The 15,567-nt window shown below is 36.5% G+C and overlaps 1 protein-coding gene across 2 annotated transcripts in view; it reads right to left on the bottom strand.

The window, feature by feature from the left end:
* Window positions 1–1,518: 1,518 nt before the first annotated feature.
* Window positions 1,519–15,567, bottom strand: part of PTPRB (protein tyrosine phosphatase receptor type B) — a 202,146-nt gene continuing 188,097 nt past the window's right edge. For both annotated transcript variants that reach the window (XM_073620045.1, XM_073620046.1), the window contains 2 exons: window positions 8,053–8,173; window positions 1,519–7,973 (listed from right to left, as the gene is read on the bottom strand). In XM_073620045.1, coding sequence (XP_073476146.1) covers window positions 7,951–7,973; window positions 8,053–8,173 — 144 coding nt within the window. In that variant the 3' untranslated portion in view covers window positions 1,519–7,950. The remainder of the gene's footprint in view (window positions 7,974–8,052; window positions 8,174–15,567) is intronic.

The raw sequence follows: 15,567 nt of genomic DNA, 5'->3' as shown, positions 1-15,567 counted from the left end.
CATTTATATGATTTGTACATTTTTGGGGTTATTGTTTTTCGTTTTGATCATTTGTGTAACTTGAAAAATTTGGGGGGTGAACTCCTTTCTCTACAAATTTGTATATGACTTGTACAATGTTTGCTATTCTCTTTGATCATTTATATGACTTAAAAATGTTGAGGTTATCTCTCTTCTGCCTGATCATTTATGTGACTTATAAAACGTTGGGGTGATCTCTCCTCTCTCTGATCATTTATATGACTTGTACATTGTTGGGGTGATTGCTCTTCTCTCTGATCATTTTTTTTTGGCTTGTGCAATGCTAGGGAGCCTTCTTCTATCTAATCATTTATATGACTTGTACATAGTCAGAGTAATCTTTTTTCTCTCCAATCAGTTATATGATTTGCACAATCTCGGGGTGTTCTCTCTGTCTGGATTTCTGATAATTTCAGTGATAGTGTCAGGGATATTGCTTCTTTATCATTTAAATGACTTGTATAATCTCAGGGCAATCTCCCCTCTATCATGAACATTTATATGATTTGTATATTGTTGGAGTGATTGCACCTCTCTCTGATATTTTATGTGACTTGTACAATGTTGGTATTATTGCTCTTCTCTCTGATCCCGTATGTGAATTGTACAATGTCAGAATGATCTTTTTGCTCTCTGATCATTGATATAACATGCACAATCTCGGGGTGATCTCTCTGTCTATCTGATAATTTCTGTGACAATATTGAGGATATTGCCCTTTTATAATTTAAATGACTTGTGCAATCTCAGGGCAATCTCCCCTCTCTCTGATCATTTATATTATTTGTACTATGTTGGTATTATTACTCTTCTCTCTGATCGCGTATGTGACTTGTACAATGTCAAGGTGATCTTTCTTCTATCTGATCATTTTTGTGACTTCTGCAATATCTGTTTTAATGATTTTCTCACTGATCATTTATGTGACTTGTACAATGTTGGGGTAATTATTCTATCTGATCAAATATATGACTTGTACAATGTTGGAGTGATCTCTCTCCTCTCTGATCATTTAAGGGGCTTTTACTATGTCACAGTGATCTCTCTTCTATCACATCATTTATGTCTTTTACATTGTCGGGTTGATCTATCTTCTCTGTGATCGTTTATGTGACTTTTACAATGTCAGGTTGATCTCTTTTCTATCTAATGCTTTATATGCTTTGTCCAATGCCAGGGTGACTGTTATTTCTATTAATTTATCTGATATGTGCAATATTGGGATGATCTCTCATCTCTGATCATTTATATGACTTGTACAACGTTCATTCTTCTCTCATCATTTCTGACTTGTACAGAGTCAGGGTGGTCTCTCTTCTCTATGATCATTGGTATGACCTGTACAATATCAAGGTGATCACTCTTGACAATGCTGTCCCATTTTTATTCTTCGTCTTCTTTATTCTTCTTTCAGTGTTAGTTAAAATGGTCATCTGTATTCACTACATGATAAGATTACACTTATGGATGCAAGCATAAACAACGGACAACCGAATGTGAAGCTTATATCACTTTTATTGGTATTGAATGATACATGCAGACAGAGAGTTACTGTATGTAAACGATTTACACATGGAGTAAAAAAACACATAATATTTCTTATTACATTGTAACTGAAATAGCAGAACTGTCCAATAACACAGTATTGAACTCCCATGTTATATACAAACTTGAAATGTTGTAACAAGAGTAAACACAACAACCCAAAAAAGCTTAAAAATGTTCTCATTGTGCTTGGTTTCCACTTTTGTGAAAGAAGAAAAGAAGACCATTGCTACATTTGAAACTGGATTAGGAATATGATAATTCTGGATTATATACCCCAAGTTGTCAAGACAGAAAGATAAGTGGAGCATAAACATACAAATCTGTTAAACAGTGTATGAGTTTAACTGCGTTTCTCCTGATGTGATGAAAAAAAGTTTGACTTAGGTACATATATTCAAGTAGAGATTTATAATGAAATTGTAATCTACATCAAATGTTTCCATAAGCCCAATAGGCATCTGACTTGAAATGAAAATAACTCAACTCTTTTCATGTATAAGTACAGGAATGTGCTTTATTATTGCGATCATTGCTAAATCTCCAATGTATTAAAAATGCTAAAATGGTAAATGCTGCTTTTTTCTTTTATTGCAGCTGTTGGGCATTATGTATAAACAAGCACAACCCGATCACTGCTGAATATTTATTGTGCCCACACCTTGATCCCAACACAGACCTTTTTTGAACAAAGCTTGAGAGAGGTCAGTAATAGTTGTCAAATACCACTTTTTTTGGTGTCCATGAGTGATTTAAAACATTTGTATGTTTTATGTGAAAACCATTTTGTGTTGCATTACTTATCATATGTGTACCCAGAAATTATTCTCATTAGGCATTGATTTGAGAAGATGTTGAGCTCTGGATGAAGGGCTACGCATTTGAAACTATGCAAGGCTTAATTTTTTTTCTTAATTCTGCCTAACACTGTTGATCCGGTATTAGAAATCCAAATTCCTACTTCCCAGACCTAGTAAGACTAGGATTAAAGCAAACATTTATGCTCAGTTTAAGGCCAACTCCTTCCAAAATCATTAACTCATGAGTGGACACTGGTCTTCAGAATCAACAAGTAGAATTTTATATTATTAGGACCCTGCAGATGAGAACTATTCCTGTTGGTATTATATATTTTTCCCTTTCCTGGACCCAATCTAAAAATAAAATGTTTAAAGTGACCTATCATAGTATTAGGCATATCACACTGACCATATCAGAAGACTAATAAATCTAGAGATATAGACAGCTGAATTATCTGTAAATCTTGACTTTTCCAGTAAAAGTCACATTTGACCCTGACCTTGCTGTGTCCTAAGGGGTTGATGCACTAAGGGCAAATAGACAGTTCACTTTGCAATGTAAGTTGTACTTTGCAAGGGAATTTCTCCAAAGCCTAGTGAATGCAGTGAAATTTTATTTTGCAAAGAATACCCAATCACATGCAAAGAAAAAAAACACATTTTTGCATACACATGATTGGATTATGGACATCAGCAGAGCTTCACCTCATTCACTAACCTCTGGGATAAAATCCTCTTGCAAAAGAAACAGTCTGTTTGATTTTAGTAAATCAACCCCTATGTCTCGATATGGGTCAGTGATGCTGCCCATCTGAATAAAAGACTAATAGAAACACTTACAAGTCCGGAAGGGAAATGTGAAATGTGAATTAAGAGGAGAAGGTAAGCTGTGTATGTAACTTCACCTTCCTATATTTCTGCATCATTTTGACATGCAACTACTGCTGAAAGCAAGCTCTGATTATCTATTTTTGCTGGGTTTATAATCCAAAGTTTTTGACAAATTTACTTAGAAAGTAAAGGAGAATCCAGCAGAGAGAATAACATAATGCAATGAGCACCACTAATTGGGTGATCTGGGAATTCAGACACTGGATCCAAACAGCTAACAAAGAGCCAATGGATGACTGAAAACACTAGTATACATCCATAGCTAAATATAATTTTGATGGCTCCTTTAATGTCCCACCTAAACTAAATTTATATAGATATACAACAGTGAAAACACCTTCACAGTGATAGAAAACAATAATATAATTAAAGTCTTAACACCCTTTGCGATATGGTGTTTGGCAGTTGACTGGAAACTCTATTAACATTAAATTCTGTATTTATCAAATACACTGTTTTTATGTAACTGTATTTATTAATGCATATTAAAAATACAAGTGATATTTAAATAAATATGATTAAATATAATTTAAAAGCAAATAGTTGCTACAGTAAATCACTTAAAGCTACATATCAAACTCACATGTAACAAGTTTTAGAGCTCCTGTCTTGTAATTCTGAGGCTATATACTATTTCACTCATCCTTTTTTAATAGAAGTAGACATCAAACAACATACAGAACTGGTACTAACTGAAGTGCATACAATGTTGCAAGCAGTCTTATGCGGAGACACTGTAGGTACTGTAGATTATTGTAGGTTGTAACACCTGGGTGGGCTCATGGCGCAATGCTCTGCGCTTCAAGTCCACCCTATTTTGAAGCCTATTACAGCCTATAGCTCTAATCAGGTGCTTCAAAAAAACACCCCTGCTGCTGTAATTCAGGTGCCCGGCATCCTGAAAGGGACCGGACGCCTGAATAGGGGGTGGCCATGGCGGCCGTGGATAGATTGATGCTATGCATGAATCTATATATGATACATATAGGGGGTGGCGTGGATGGAGGGGACGGCGCCCGTGCCCCCCTAATGGATGGGCCGCCACTGGCATGGTTTACAGAGCTTGTGTAGTAGTTTAGTGCAGTGAACAAAGGTGTGGTGCATCACACTGACCAAGGGAAATGACATTGTTCCATGCACCCTAGACCTTTGACAAGCTTTTCTTTGTTTGGATGCAGATTACATCCCGACTTATTGCCGTACAATTAATAAGGACCCATATGTTTTGGAAGTTGCTTTGTGAGCTGTAACTGTTGCATCCAGTGTAATTGTTCTTCATGCTAAATGGTCTCATTAAAGTAGGATCAATGGTTATTAGAAAATCAGGGATTCATAGAATGGATACCATGTGCTTGAGGCTACAGTAATTATCGTATAAATCAAGGCCATCTATTTAGATAATCCATCAGAAGCAATACACCAAACTGCTGCTGTACATTTATGTTTTATGGCAATTTAAAAAAAATTATCACCCTCATGTTTTATCTAAATTTAATTATATTAGGACCTGTTTTATAGAATTCAGTTTACTCTGGCTTGTTACATTTGCCTTTTACTGCTATAACTATTGCACAAAGTAGCATAACAACAGATACATACTGTACATGTATGTATCCCTTCCATGCATCTAAGGAGTGTAAAGCCTTTGTAGAAGCTCTCTGTTAGCAGTCACTGAACCAGGACGTTCATTTAACTAGTAAATAATGTGCTGAGTGCTGACCATTAGGCAATGAATATCCTAATTACCATGGTAACCAAATCTCCAACACATTTAACAAACCTTTGCTGGAAAAAGCTCATATGTATGACCCAGATTCAATCTCTAGTGTTCTGTATGCCATTTAATGTGTCAGGATGAGTGAATGAGTGAATTTAAGGTCATTAAAAAAAAACCTTCGATAATATATTACATAGCTTTATTAGGCTATACTTTAATACAAAAATATCTTTAGTATAAATCTGTATAGCAGATATAAAGCTCTTTATAAAGCTGTTGATACAAACATACACAGGTAATAAAAAACATTAATTTTCTTTTAGAATGCTGCAATTAATGACATAAATCAAAATGTCAAAGTGCTATATTTTACATTGTGAAGTCAATGCCATAACATGTAAGCACATGCTTAATATCTACATATTACACATTATAGAAATTTAATATTTGTAGCTTGGTGACTAAATGCTACAAAACACAATGGCTAATGTTATAATGCTTTACCATTGATAATTATCAGCACCTTTTCTTAGGTGCCAGCAATATATATCAAATCTCCCATGTTAAATTTGAAATGATACTCAGTTTTATATAGCTTATATTGAACGGTCCGCTTTGGTCACTTAATTCCTCAAACCCACTATACAATGGCAGTATTCCTTTATAGGACTAATAAGCCTAAAATACAAGTTTCCATAAAGTAACCGTGTTTGCAGCGATATATGGAGGCCACCATAGCTCTCTCTGAACATGCTAGTCGCTTGTTTATCACATTGGTCCTCTGATCTCAATACTTTGAGTCACTGCACTGGAACAAGTATCTAAACAAGGAATTATTAGTTCTTTGGCTTTCTTGATCTGCAAACTTGTTCCATGACATTGATTCACAAAGCAATAAAGCCAATGGGTGTACAAAATAGTCAGGCAACTAGCATTCCCAGAAGGGTGTAAGCAATGAGAGACTCCTATTTCTTTCATTTAGGCTGCTTTCAAACTGAGGAATTTAGAAACCGATTTTACAGGCAGTTTTGATACGAACCAGTGTGAAGGTAGCCTTAAACAAAATGGTTAGTAATACCAAACACAAACATGTATGTAAAAGACCTTATGCTTGTAATTCACTGAAGATATTATTCCTATGTTGTACAGGCATTCCCCACTTTTAAGTGCACAATGGGGTTTATTTACTAAAGCTGTAAAGTGCAAAATCAAGATAACTTCTGCATAGAAACCAACGAGTATCTAACCTTGGCTTGTTCAATTAAGCTTTGGTAATAAAACCTGGAAGCTCATTGGTTTCTATGAAGAAGTGAGCCTGATTTTGCACTTTCCAGCTTTAGTAAATAAACCCCATTGTGTACTTAAAAGTGGGGTATGCCAGTATACCAATTTAGGCTGAAGGAGATTTGTCAGTGGCATTTGACAGTATTTATGATTACCCTGCTGGACAGTAAGTGTATTGATAAAATACTTCCTTACAGGGCCACCTTTACCATATATTTCTGGGTAATGGTAAACTTGTATTTAAGGTCCAATAAGTTCTTCAATTCAAAGTTGTATTCTAGGATTACTGTCCTTTCATCTGAAAACATTATTTAGTAAACTTATTGCATCAGTAAACCCCTACCATTAGTAAACCCCCAAAGGTGCAGCATCTACAGAAAATAGTTATGTTTTAGGAGTTATTGAGTTTTAAGGAGATCGGGGGTGGGAAGTCCCTGCCTTCAAGGAGCTTACAGTCTAAGGTCCCTAACTCACATTCATACATACACATACTAGGGCCAATTTAGACAGGAGCCAATTAACCTACCAGAATGTTTTTGAAGTGTGGGAAGAAATCCACACAAGTACAGGGAGAAAATGCAAACTCCAAACTCCAAGCAGTGTAGAAGGTAGAAGTGCTAACCACTTAGCCACTGTGCTGCCCATGATTAGAACACTAGCCATTTTTTATTGTCTGTGCCCCCGTTAAGGAGATTCACCCTCTCTATTTGTCCTGTTTACCATTATCACTGAAAGTGAAAGTAAAGGAACTTCCCAAATTTTGGGTTGTCCTCAGAAAAGTAATAGTGGAAAATCTTCCAATAGGGATACTAGTTCTGGTGACCTAGCAGTCCCCAAGAAATTCCCTGCATTTGCAGAGATTTCCTCTCACTTCCTGTTTGACTATGGGACAGGAAGTGAAGGGAAATCTCCACATTAGGACATAGATGGGGAAAAAAATCTGACAGGGGGTTATAACCCTATTTTGCTCTATCCAAAATAATAAAAAAAAACTTTTTTTTTAACACAATCCACATTTCGTTCCCACTACACCTTCCTGAGGTTATTATATTGCTTCACCTACTTGGCAGGTAGTTGTAACTGTAACTAGCTGTGCACGTTACAAATGCTATGCCCCGAATTTTAAGCTGACATGCAACCCCCAATGTGCATAAAAGCCATTCAGCGTAATGTAAAATGCCCAGTAAGCATCAATAATGCGTGGAATGGTATAAGTATTAAGGTAAGGTAGTGTTTTACATTTTTAAGTGAGATCAATCCTGTGTTTATCCATAAAACACATTTTTCATTTAAATGGCAACACGTAAGTGCCATGGCTGTTTGAAAGCAAAGAAAGACATCTCTGGTAAGATGTGATTAAATAATATATGCATTGCTGAGATGTCAATGTTCAAATATTGCAGACACATTGACCCAATATAAAGCTTCATTCATTGCAATGACATATTTTTTATCCCTAACATCAGTTTTAACTGGAAAACAAAAACATTCTGTAGCAGTATTAGTTAAACTGTCTATAAACAAATACATATATTTACATATTTTATGAGGACGTAATGTACAGTTAAATTACATATACCTTACAAAATAGCCAAGCGAATAAATTACAGAAGACAGACAACATGGCTGGCGATACATAGTGCTCTAGAACATGTAGCTTGAGTCTGATTTTAACAGAGGACTTTGAGAGATTTAATGCCTTGCATATACATTCTCTGTAAGAGAAAACAATTTAGTGAATATCTAGAAGAATAAAAAAATATATATTTTCTTATTTACAGTTGAAACACTCACCTCTGTGATATTCTGGATTCACATTCTCGTATATTGGGAATAAAGGGTTGTCCTGTTCATTGCGCAGCTTTCTGGCTCTCAACACATCTCGCATGCACTGATGTAGATACAAATACTGACACTGGGAAGAAGAATATAAGGCATACTATTTTATTAGAGACCTGAAATACTTTCAGTATATAATAATGTCAAAAATGTTTGTTTATATAAATAGCTTTCAATAAACCAATTCATAACTAATAGTGTGTTGGCTTACATTGGTAAGCATCAGTTCCCCCTCCCCCTTCCCTTACTGATGTTTTGTTATTTTTCATATTCATATTTCATTATTGTATTACCCTGTTATTGTTATTTTAATTTTTAGACTTCCTGTAAACCTATTCCTCCTGAAGAAGCGGTTGTTACTTGCAAAATATATGTAGGAGTTGGCTATGCTCATTGAGGACCTACTGTATCTCCTTTTCCATCTTGGAGGTGATTCAGTGTCAGTGCAACATATGTATAAACCCTTTTAATGTCACTGTATGTTAATCAAAATTCCAAAATTCCTGTAATTTTTTATGTAAATATCTTGTCCTTTATATATATATATATGTATAAATAAAAACGTATATTTTACTTCATGCGTACTTGTGCTTAGAGTATCGAGATAGTCCATTCTTCCTTTCCTTGGAGACTATTAGGGGTAATGTCTCCCTATGTCTCCCTTTCTTGCTTTACATATTACTAGGATGAAGGTACCCCCTTATGGGATATGATTTCAATCCCCTAAGAGGCCTTGCTCTTGTTTACTCATAATCAAGAGACTAATAATGAAAAAATGAACCGAATGTTAACGCTGGGTCTTAAAAGAAATCTCTTATAAAAACGGTATGTTAGCATTGCTGACTTTTTCCTGAAAATGCTAGTTATTTGGCTGTTATGCTGATCATGTAGCATCATTACCAGGAACACATCTACCGATCAATATGATGTTTCGCCGATTACATTTGCTACATGCGTGTTCCTGGTAAGTGACTCAAACTACTTAAAATGTATGTCAGGACAAAAAAATATACATATTTATTACATCTCTCCATTATACACACATTGACTCATTTTTTGTCTCTTAAAAATGCTGCAAGTGCACAACAATATGGGTTGATCCCAGTGAGCTTGTAACTTTCTGTGCGCTCTTCCTATGATGCACTGAAATCTCAAGCAGTGTAATTAGCCCTGTCTAGGTTTTTTCTTTGGTCTACAGAAGACCTCCCCCACATGTTATGGAGATGTTTTAAAGTCCAAATCAGGAGTGAGAAGCCTAGGGTGACAACATTGCTCCCCCATAGATGCAGTACAGTAGGTGGAAGTTGTCACCTCATGATAAGAATTGTGTTACTGGCAGGATCACCAGGGGAAAAAAAGCATAAAAAAGAACACTAATGGAGTCACCAGATCTGACTAGTAAGCTGCAATATATTTCATTTTTTGCTATTCAGTTTAGATACAGTTTATCCCAAAGACAGTCAGGCCAAAAGAACCTTCAAAAGGAGGTTAGTAATGGAAGCTGACAAATTTCTGTCTTGAGAGGTTTAATTTAATTACACTGTGAGTAACAATTCTCTAATAACTTTTTGTATGTTTTTTTTTTTTTAACCACTTCAGCCCCGGAAGGATTTGCCCCCTTCCTGACCAGGCCATTTTTTGCGATACGGCACTGCGTCGCTTTACCTGACAATTGCGCGGTCGTGCGACATTGTACCCAAACAAACTTTATCTTTTTGTCCTTTTTTCCCCCACAAATAGAGCTTTCTTTTGGTGGTATTTGATCACCTCTGCGGTTTTTATTTTTTGCACTTTAAACAAAAAAAGAGCGACAATTTTGCAAAAAACACAATATTTTGTAGTTCTTGCTATAATAAATATCCCAATTTAAAAAAGAAACACATTTTTTCCCTTAGTTTAGGCCAATATGTATTCTTCAACGTATTTTTGGTAAAAAAATTGCAATAAGCGTATATTGATTGGTTTGCACAAAAGTTATAGCGTCTACAAAATAGGGGATAGATTTATGTCATTTCGTATTATTATTTTTTTTAACTAGTAATGGCGGTGATCTGCGTTTTTTTTTTTAGGACTGCGACATTGTGGCGGACAGATCTGACACTTTTGACACTATTTTGGGACCACTGACATTTTTTACAGCAATCAGTATTAAAAATAGCCATTAATTACTGCATAAATGACACTTGCAGGGAAGGGGTTAACACTAGGGGGCAATCAAGGGGTTAACTGTGTTCCCTGGGTGTGTTCTAACTGTAGGGGGGATGGGACTGACTAGGGGAGGAGACCGATCGGTGTTCATACTTAGTATGAACACACAATCTTTCTCCTCTCCTCTGAGAGAACCGGGATTTGTGTGTTTACACGCACAGATCCCAGTTCTCGCTCTGTCACGAGCAATCACGGGTGCCCGGCGGTCATCGCACCCACCGGGCACGCTCATCGGCTCTGGGGACACGCGGTAGGTGCGTGCGTACGTGCACCTGCTGTGACGTCTTAAAGGAGCAGCGTACAGCTACACCGATTTGTCCAGCTAAGCCAACCTGCTCCAGTATTACTGCAACGGCTGGCCGGCTATTGGTTAACCAGATAGTTTTAAAAAAAATAATAATTGGACAGTGCATTTCCTGGGAATAAAGAGACATAAAACCTTATGACATTGACATTGGGCAAAGAGATGATTTAGCTGATTTGCGCTTGGCAATACTTGGTTGATCCATTTCTGCTCCATACTAAGGGCAGAAACAAAAGCAAAGGTAGGCGGTGCTATGCCAGACCAGAAAACCCTTATCCTATTTACAATACATATTGTATGGTCTCCCAAACTTTTGATCACCTCCAGAAACAAGTCACATTTTCTACACTGTGTAATAAAGTGTTTAGCAACTTCCGTACTAGCCTGTAATACCCCTCCAAAATAATTATTATTTTTAAGACAGATAGAGTTTTCTTTTGGTAGTATTTAGTAACCACTGGACTTTTTTGAAGTTTTATTATGCAAAGGATAAAAATACAGAAAAATGTGAACAAAAAAAAACAGTTTTCTCTGCTCTGTATCAATAAACAAATAAAATAAAAATACCAGGGCAGTACAAAATCCCCCCAAATACCACTCCTGTGCCAATTTTTTTTTGGAAATTAAAAAAAAAACATGCTGGTATTGAGGTGGTTCAAACTGGGATCTTGGTAATTGTACACTAGATACATAAAATGCACAGGTTACACACAGTATAATGGGAGGGATGGAATTAATGTACAGGTCACGTACAGTGAGAGTGTGGACAAGAAGAGGATAATGTACAGATGTGCAGGATAAAAAGGATGAATAGGTCACTGCAGAGACAGCATGAAGATTAAACAAACCCAGAACTACTACTAAATGAATGTTTCATTAATTCATTCTTTAGTACCTCCTTCCTCACCTTCCTCCATTGTAAGAGGAAGGAGAGGGCTTACTGATGTAAACACTATAATGTTTACATTGGTGGTCGCTGTGATTGGTCATAACCATGATCACTAGACATGTGCATTCATTTTCGTCCGAATGCATTATCGTCCGAATCTCAGGTATTTTCGTTATCGTTTTAACACACGATAACGAAAGTGCAGAATCTGAAAAACGAAAGATCCAACATAAACAAATGCTTTATTTTCGTTTTCGTTGCTACAACAGTTTGATATAGATAGGAGATTCGACATGATGATGACAATAACAATCTGTGTCCATCAAACCTGTGGTCGAATGTGCCTAACCTTAACTCTATAAGTCCAAGATTATTCGACATAGAGAGAAAAGATTCGACATAGAGAGAAAAGATTCGACGTAGGGGAGAAAAGATTCGACATAGAGAGAAAAGATTTGACGTAGGGGAGAAAAGATCCCTGCTGGAATTTGGTGGGGGAAGTAAAATAAAAATAATGATGATGATGATTGTTATTGGCTGATTGCAACCAAAGAAGAGGAGCAGTAAAATAGCTAGAACTAAATACACACGTACTTTGGCTTATGGTGTCTGTTGAAAGTTCTAAGAAGATTCGACGGAGCAGGTAAACTATACGGCGTCGTACAGTTTAGCTGCTCCGCCGAATCTTCTTTGAACATTCGACAGACACCATAAGCCTTCAATGCCATGATATTCGACCTTAATTAATTTGGATTTTCGGACAAATGCAATTTTTAACGAAAAACAAAATAAATAAAAACGAATTTCGGGAGTAACTAAATAAATTTGTTTTTCGGACGAAAACGAAATTCCGAAACGAAATATTTCAGTGTGCACATGTCTAATGATCACATGGTACAGAGCTCATAAGATCAGCTCTGTACACAGTGTCTGTGAACTGTTATTTATAAACAACGCTGCATATATATATATATATATATATATATATATATATATATATATATATATATATATATATAAAAACATCTACCACTTTGCCACTTAAGACATATGGCAGTAGGTAAGAGGTTAAAGAAAGATGGTTAATTACAGGATATCACCTGACATTATGTTGAAGCATAAGCATCAGAAACCATGACGTTAAGGAACAAGGCATTTCAGGGCATAAACTAAAAGCTTTGCAGTTTGACTACATTTTACATATGGCCACCTACCCTCTCTCAGAAAAGATGTGCATAAAAGATATTGATGGAGGAATTTTTGCACCCTTTTGTACATAAGGCCAGGTGCATCAATATAAACTTTCACTTTAAATTGTCATTTTTTTTAATGTGTCTTGCATGGTGAAGAAGTTATCAAATGTGCACAGACTTTATTTATATGTGCTCTTTCTGATTCTTAGATTTTCTTATTTGTAATAATGTACAGACTACAAGCTTTGCTGTGTTTCCTGTCTGATGGCTGATAAATTTCCGTCTACATTTACAAAGGAACAAATAGATTGGAGTGGTGGTTAGATTACAGCCAGAGTGCTGATATTCTTCCTAGTACGTAAGAATGACTATCATCTCTCAGCCAGTCCCAATTCATGTCAGCCATTGACAGCTACCATTTGTAACCTTGTACGGAAGAATTGCTTGAAAAGGAAAAGTTGTATTGGGAAAGTTGTATTGTGTATCCCAGGTAGAAATAATAAAAAAGAAAACATATCCACAATGACGGAAGAAGATATTTTTTTCTTATTGTTGAACTAAACGTGTAGCAGTCTGTTTCTCTTGATTCATTACCCTCTAACCAGCCCCATCAGTTTCAGTCTAGATTATACATTGTAAATTGTACAATCTATCTGGTAGGTATCAGTTACTGCATAGGGAAAATGTGATGATACTATAAAGAATGTCCCTACTATTACAAATGGAAAACATAGTTCTGATAAACCCCTTGATTCAAATATAAAGCCTCGTCTTTCATTCCCTGATATTGAATTTATCCTTAAATGTCCTTTATTTACATACAAAAAGGTAAACTTTTTAAAAAGTTTGGTCATTTAAAAAAACTTTGTTTTAGAATTAAGTAAAACTAAATGAGATAAGACAACTTCTGGCTTCTGGAGTCTTGGGGTCCTTTCAGGCCAGTGGTGTCAGTTCCAATTAGCATGTAATCTGTGAACAGATTCCCTGCAGATTTGGAAGAGAATGGAATAAATGTCATATTTGTGACATCCGTGTCTGTTCAGTCTTTTCCTACATCCTGTTATGGACCCACGTTAGATCTATGGGCAAGTACATATAAGCGGACGTGTGTCCATTTACATCCTTTTACTTCTGATCTGTCACATAAAGGTTTGAAAAAACGGAAAAGGATTCAAACCTTTTCTGGGGTTTTTTCAGACCTAAATGGACTCGAAGGCAGTTGCATACAAATGGATACACCCCAGCCCATAGACTAACATTGCGCTTCTGTCCAGATCCACCTGAAAAACTCACAGAAGGATCTGATCAGAATGCTCTTCTGAAAAGATTTTAGGAATCTCCAACAGTGAGGCCTCCATGCCATAATTACCAATTCTGTTCCTGTCAACCCCGGAGCTAGAGATGGTCCAAATCACATTTTGTGTTCTAGCACACCCTGAGGCATCCTCCCTAAGTTAAGACAAAGAAAATACATACAGAGAAAGTGTCAACCCCTCTAAATGACCTCAGCAGGTGTGTACACCTGAGAGCTCAAGCATAGAGACCTTATCAAGAGAATCCCTGAGAAATAAGAAAATGTCTGTTAGTTTATCTCTCCAGTATTCTGTTTTGGAAAGATTGATTCTAAAGGTGCACTCGAGCCAAAAGCAAATACATAGCTTTGTAATGAATGCAAAAGACGCAGTGATTGATTTACTAAAGGCAAATAGGCTGTTTACCTGACAAATAAATGAGGTGAAAATTCACTTTGCAACAAATACCCAATAACGTGCAGGGAAAATAAAATATAAACAGTATTTTTGCTTGCACATGATTGGATGTCAGTCAGAAAGTGAGCAGAGATTTGCTCCCTTTACTAAGCTAAGTGAAAATGCCCTTGCAAAGTGAACAGCCTATTTGCCTTTGGTAAATCAACCCCACAGTCCACTTACGCAGGTCTTTTGTATACTAGGCTACGCAACTGTGTAAAATGTTCTGGTCACTGCATACCTGGTGTCTTTGTTGTGCTAGAGGTAGCAGTCCTGTCCAGAGGTACTAAAAAAGCCCTGAACAATCAGTAATAATCTGCAAGTCCTCATTCAAACGAGCCTCCTACGTTTGTTTTATTTAAACACAGGAGAAATTGATCTGGCAAGCATAATTAAAATTTAGACTTCCCAGGCCAATTTCTCTTGCATTTAGCCTAGGTTCACATTGCTACGAATTGGCATGAGATTTGACAAATCAGTGGCTATTGCCAGCGTGGCACCGTCCAAATCGGTGCAGCGCTGCACCGATTCCAAAAAGCAGTTCCTGTACTACTTTTGGCGACTTCGGCAGGCAATTTGTATAGACATCTGTGTGGGAACCCGCACAGATGTTTGTCAAATGGCCGCTGAAGTCGGACTGCATTTCCGGGTTGAAATCGTGCTGAACTCGCACGATTTCTAACCTGCAGCAATGTGAACCTACACTTAAGGTTATGTGTGTTTATTACATACATTTAGACATGTTCGGAGTTTCTAACCTGGTCTTAGACATGGCACAGATTTTTATTCTTTCTAAATGCAACTAAACTAAACGCACTTTAACACAAGTGCACACAATGGGGCTGATTTACTAAAACTGGGTAGTGCAAAATCTGGTGCAGTTGTGCATGGTAGCCAAACAGCTTTTACCTTCAGCTTGTTCAATTAAGCTTTGACAAAAAAAAAATGGAAGTTGATTGGTTTCTGTTCAGAACTGTATCAGTTTTAGTAAATCAACCCCACTGTGCATTGTACCATTTAAAATAATTGCAAGCATTTAGAAATGGCCTATAACAAAAATGTAAACGCAGATAATCATATAAATGGCCATGTGAATGAGGCCCGATACTTAGATTAAAGTAATCTGAG

Source organism: Aquarana catesbeiana, linkage group LG03 (assembly GCF_042186555.1).
Source record: "Aquarana catesbeiana isolate 2022-GZ linkage group LG03, ASM4218655v1, whole genome shotgun sequence".
In the NCBI taxonomy this organism is placed as follows: Eukaryota; Metazoa; Chordata; class Amphibia; order Anura; family Ranidae; genus Aquarana; species Aquarana catesbeiana.
The sequence above is the reverse complement of the archived record's forward strand: the minus strand, read 5'-3'. Positions and strand labels throughout refer to the sequence as shown.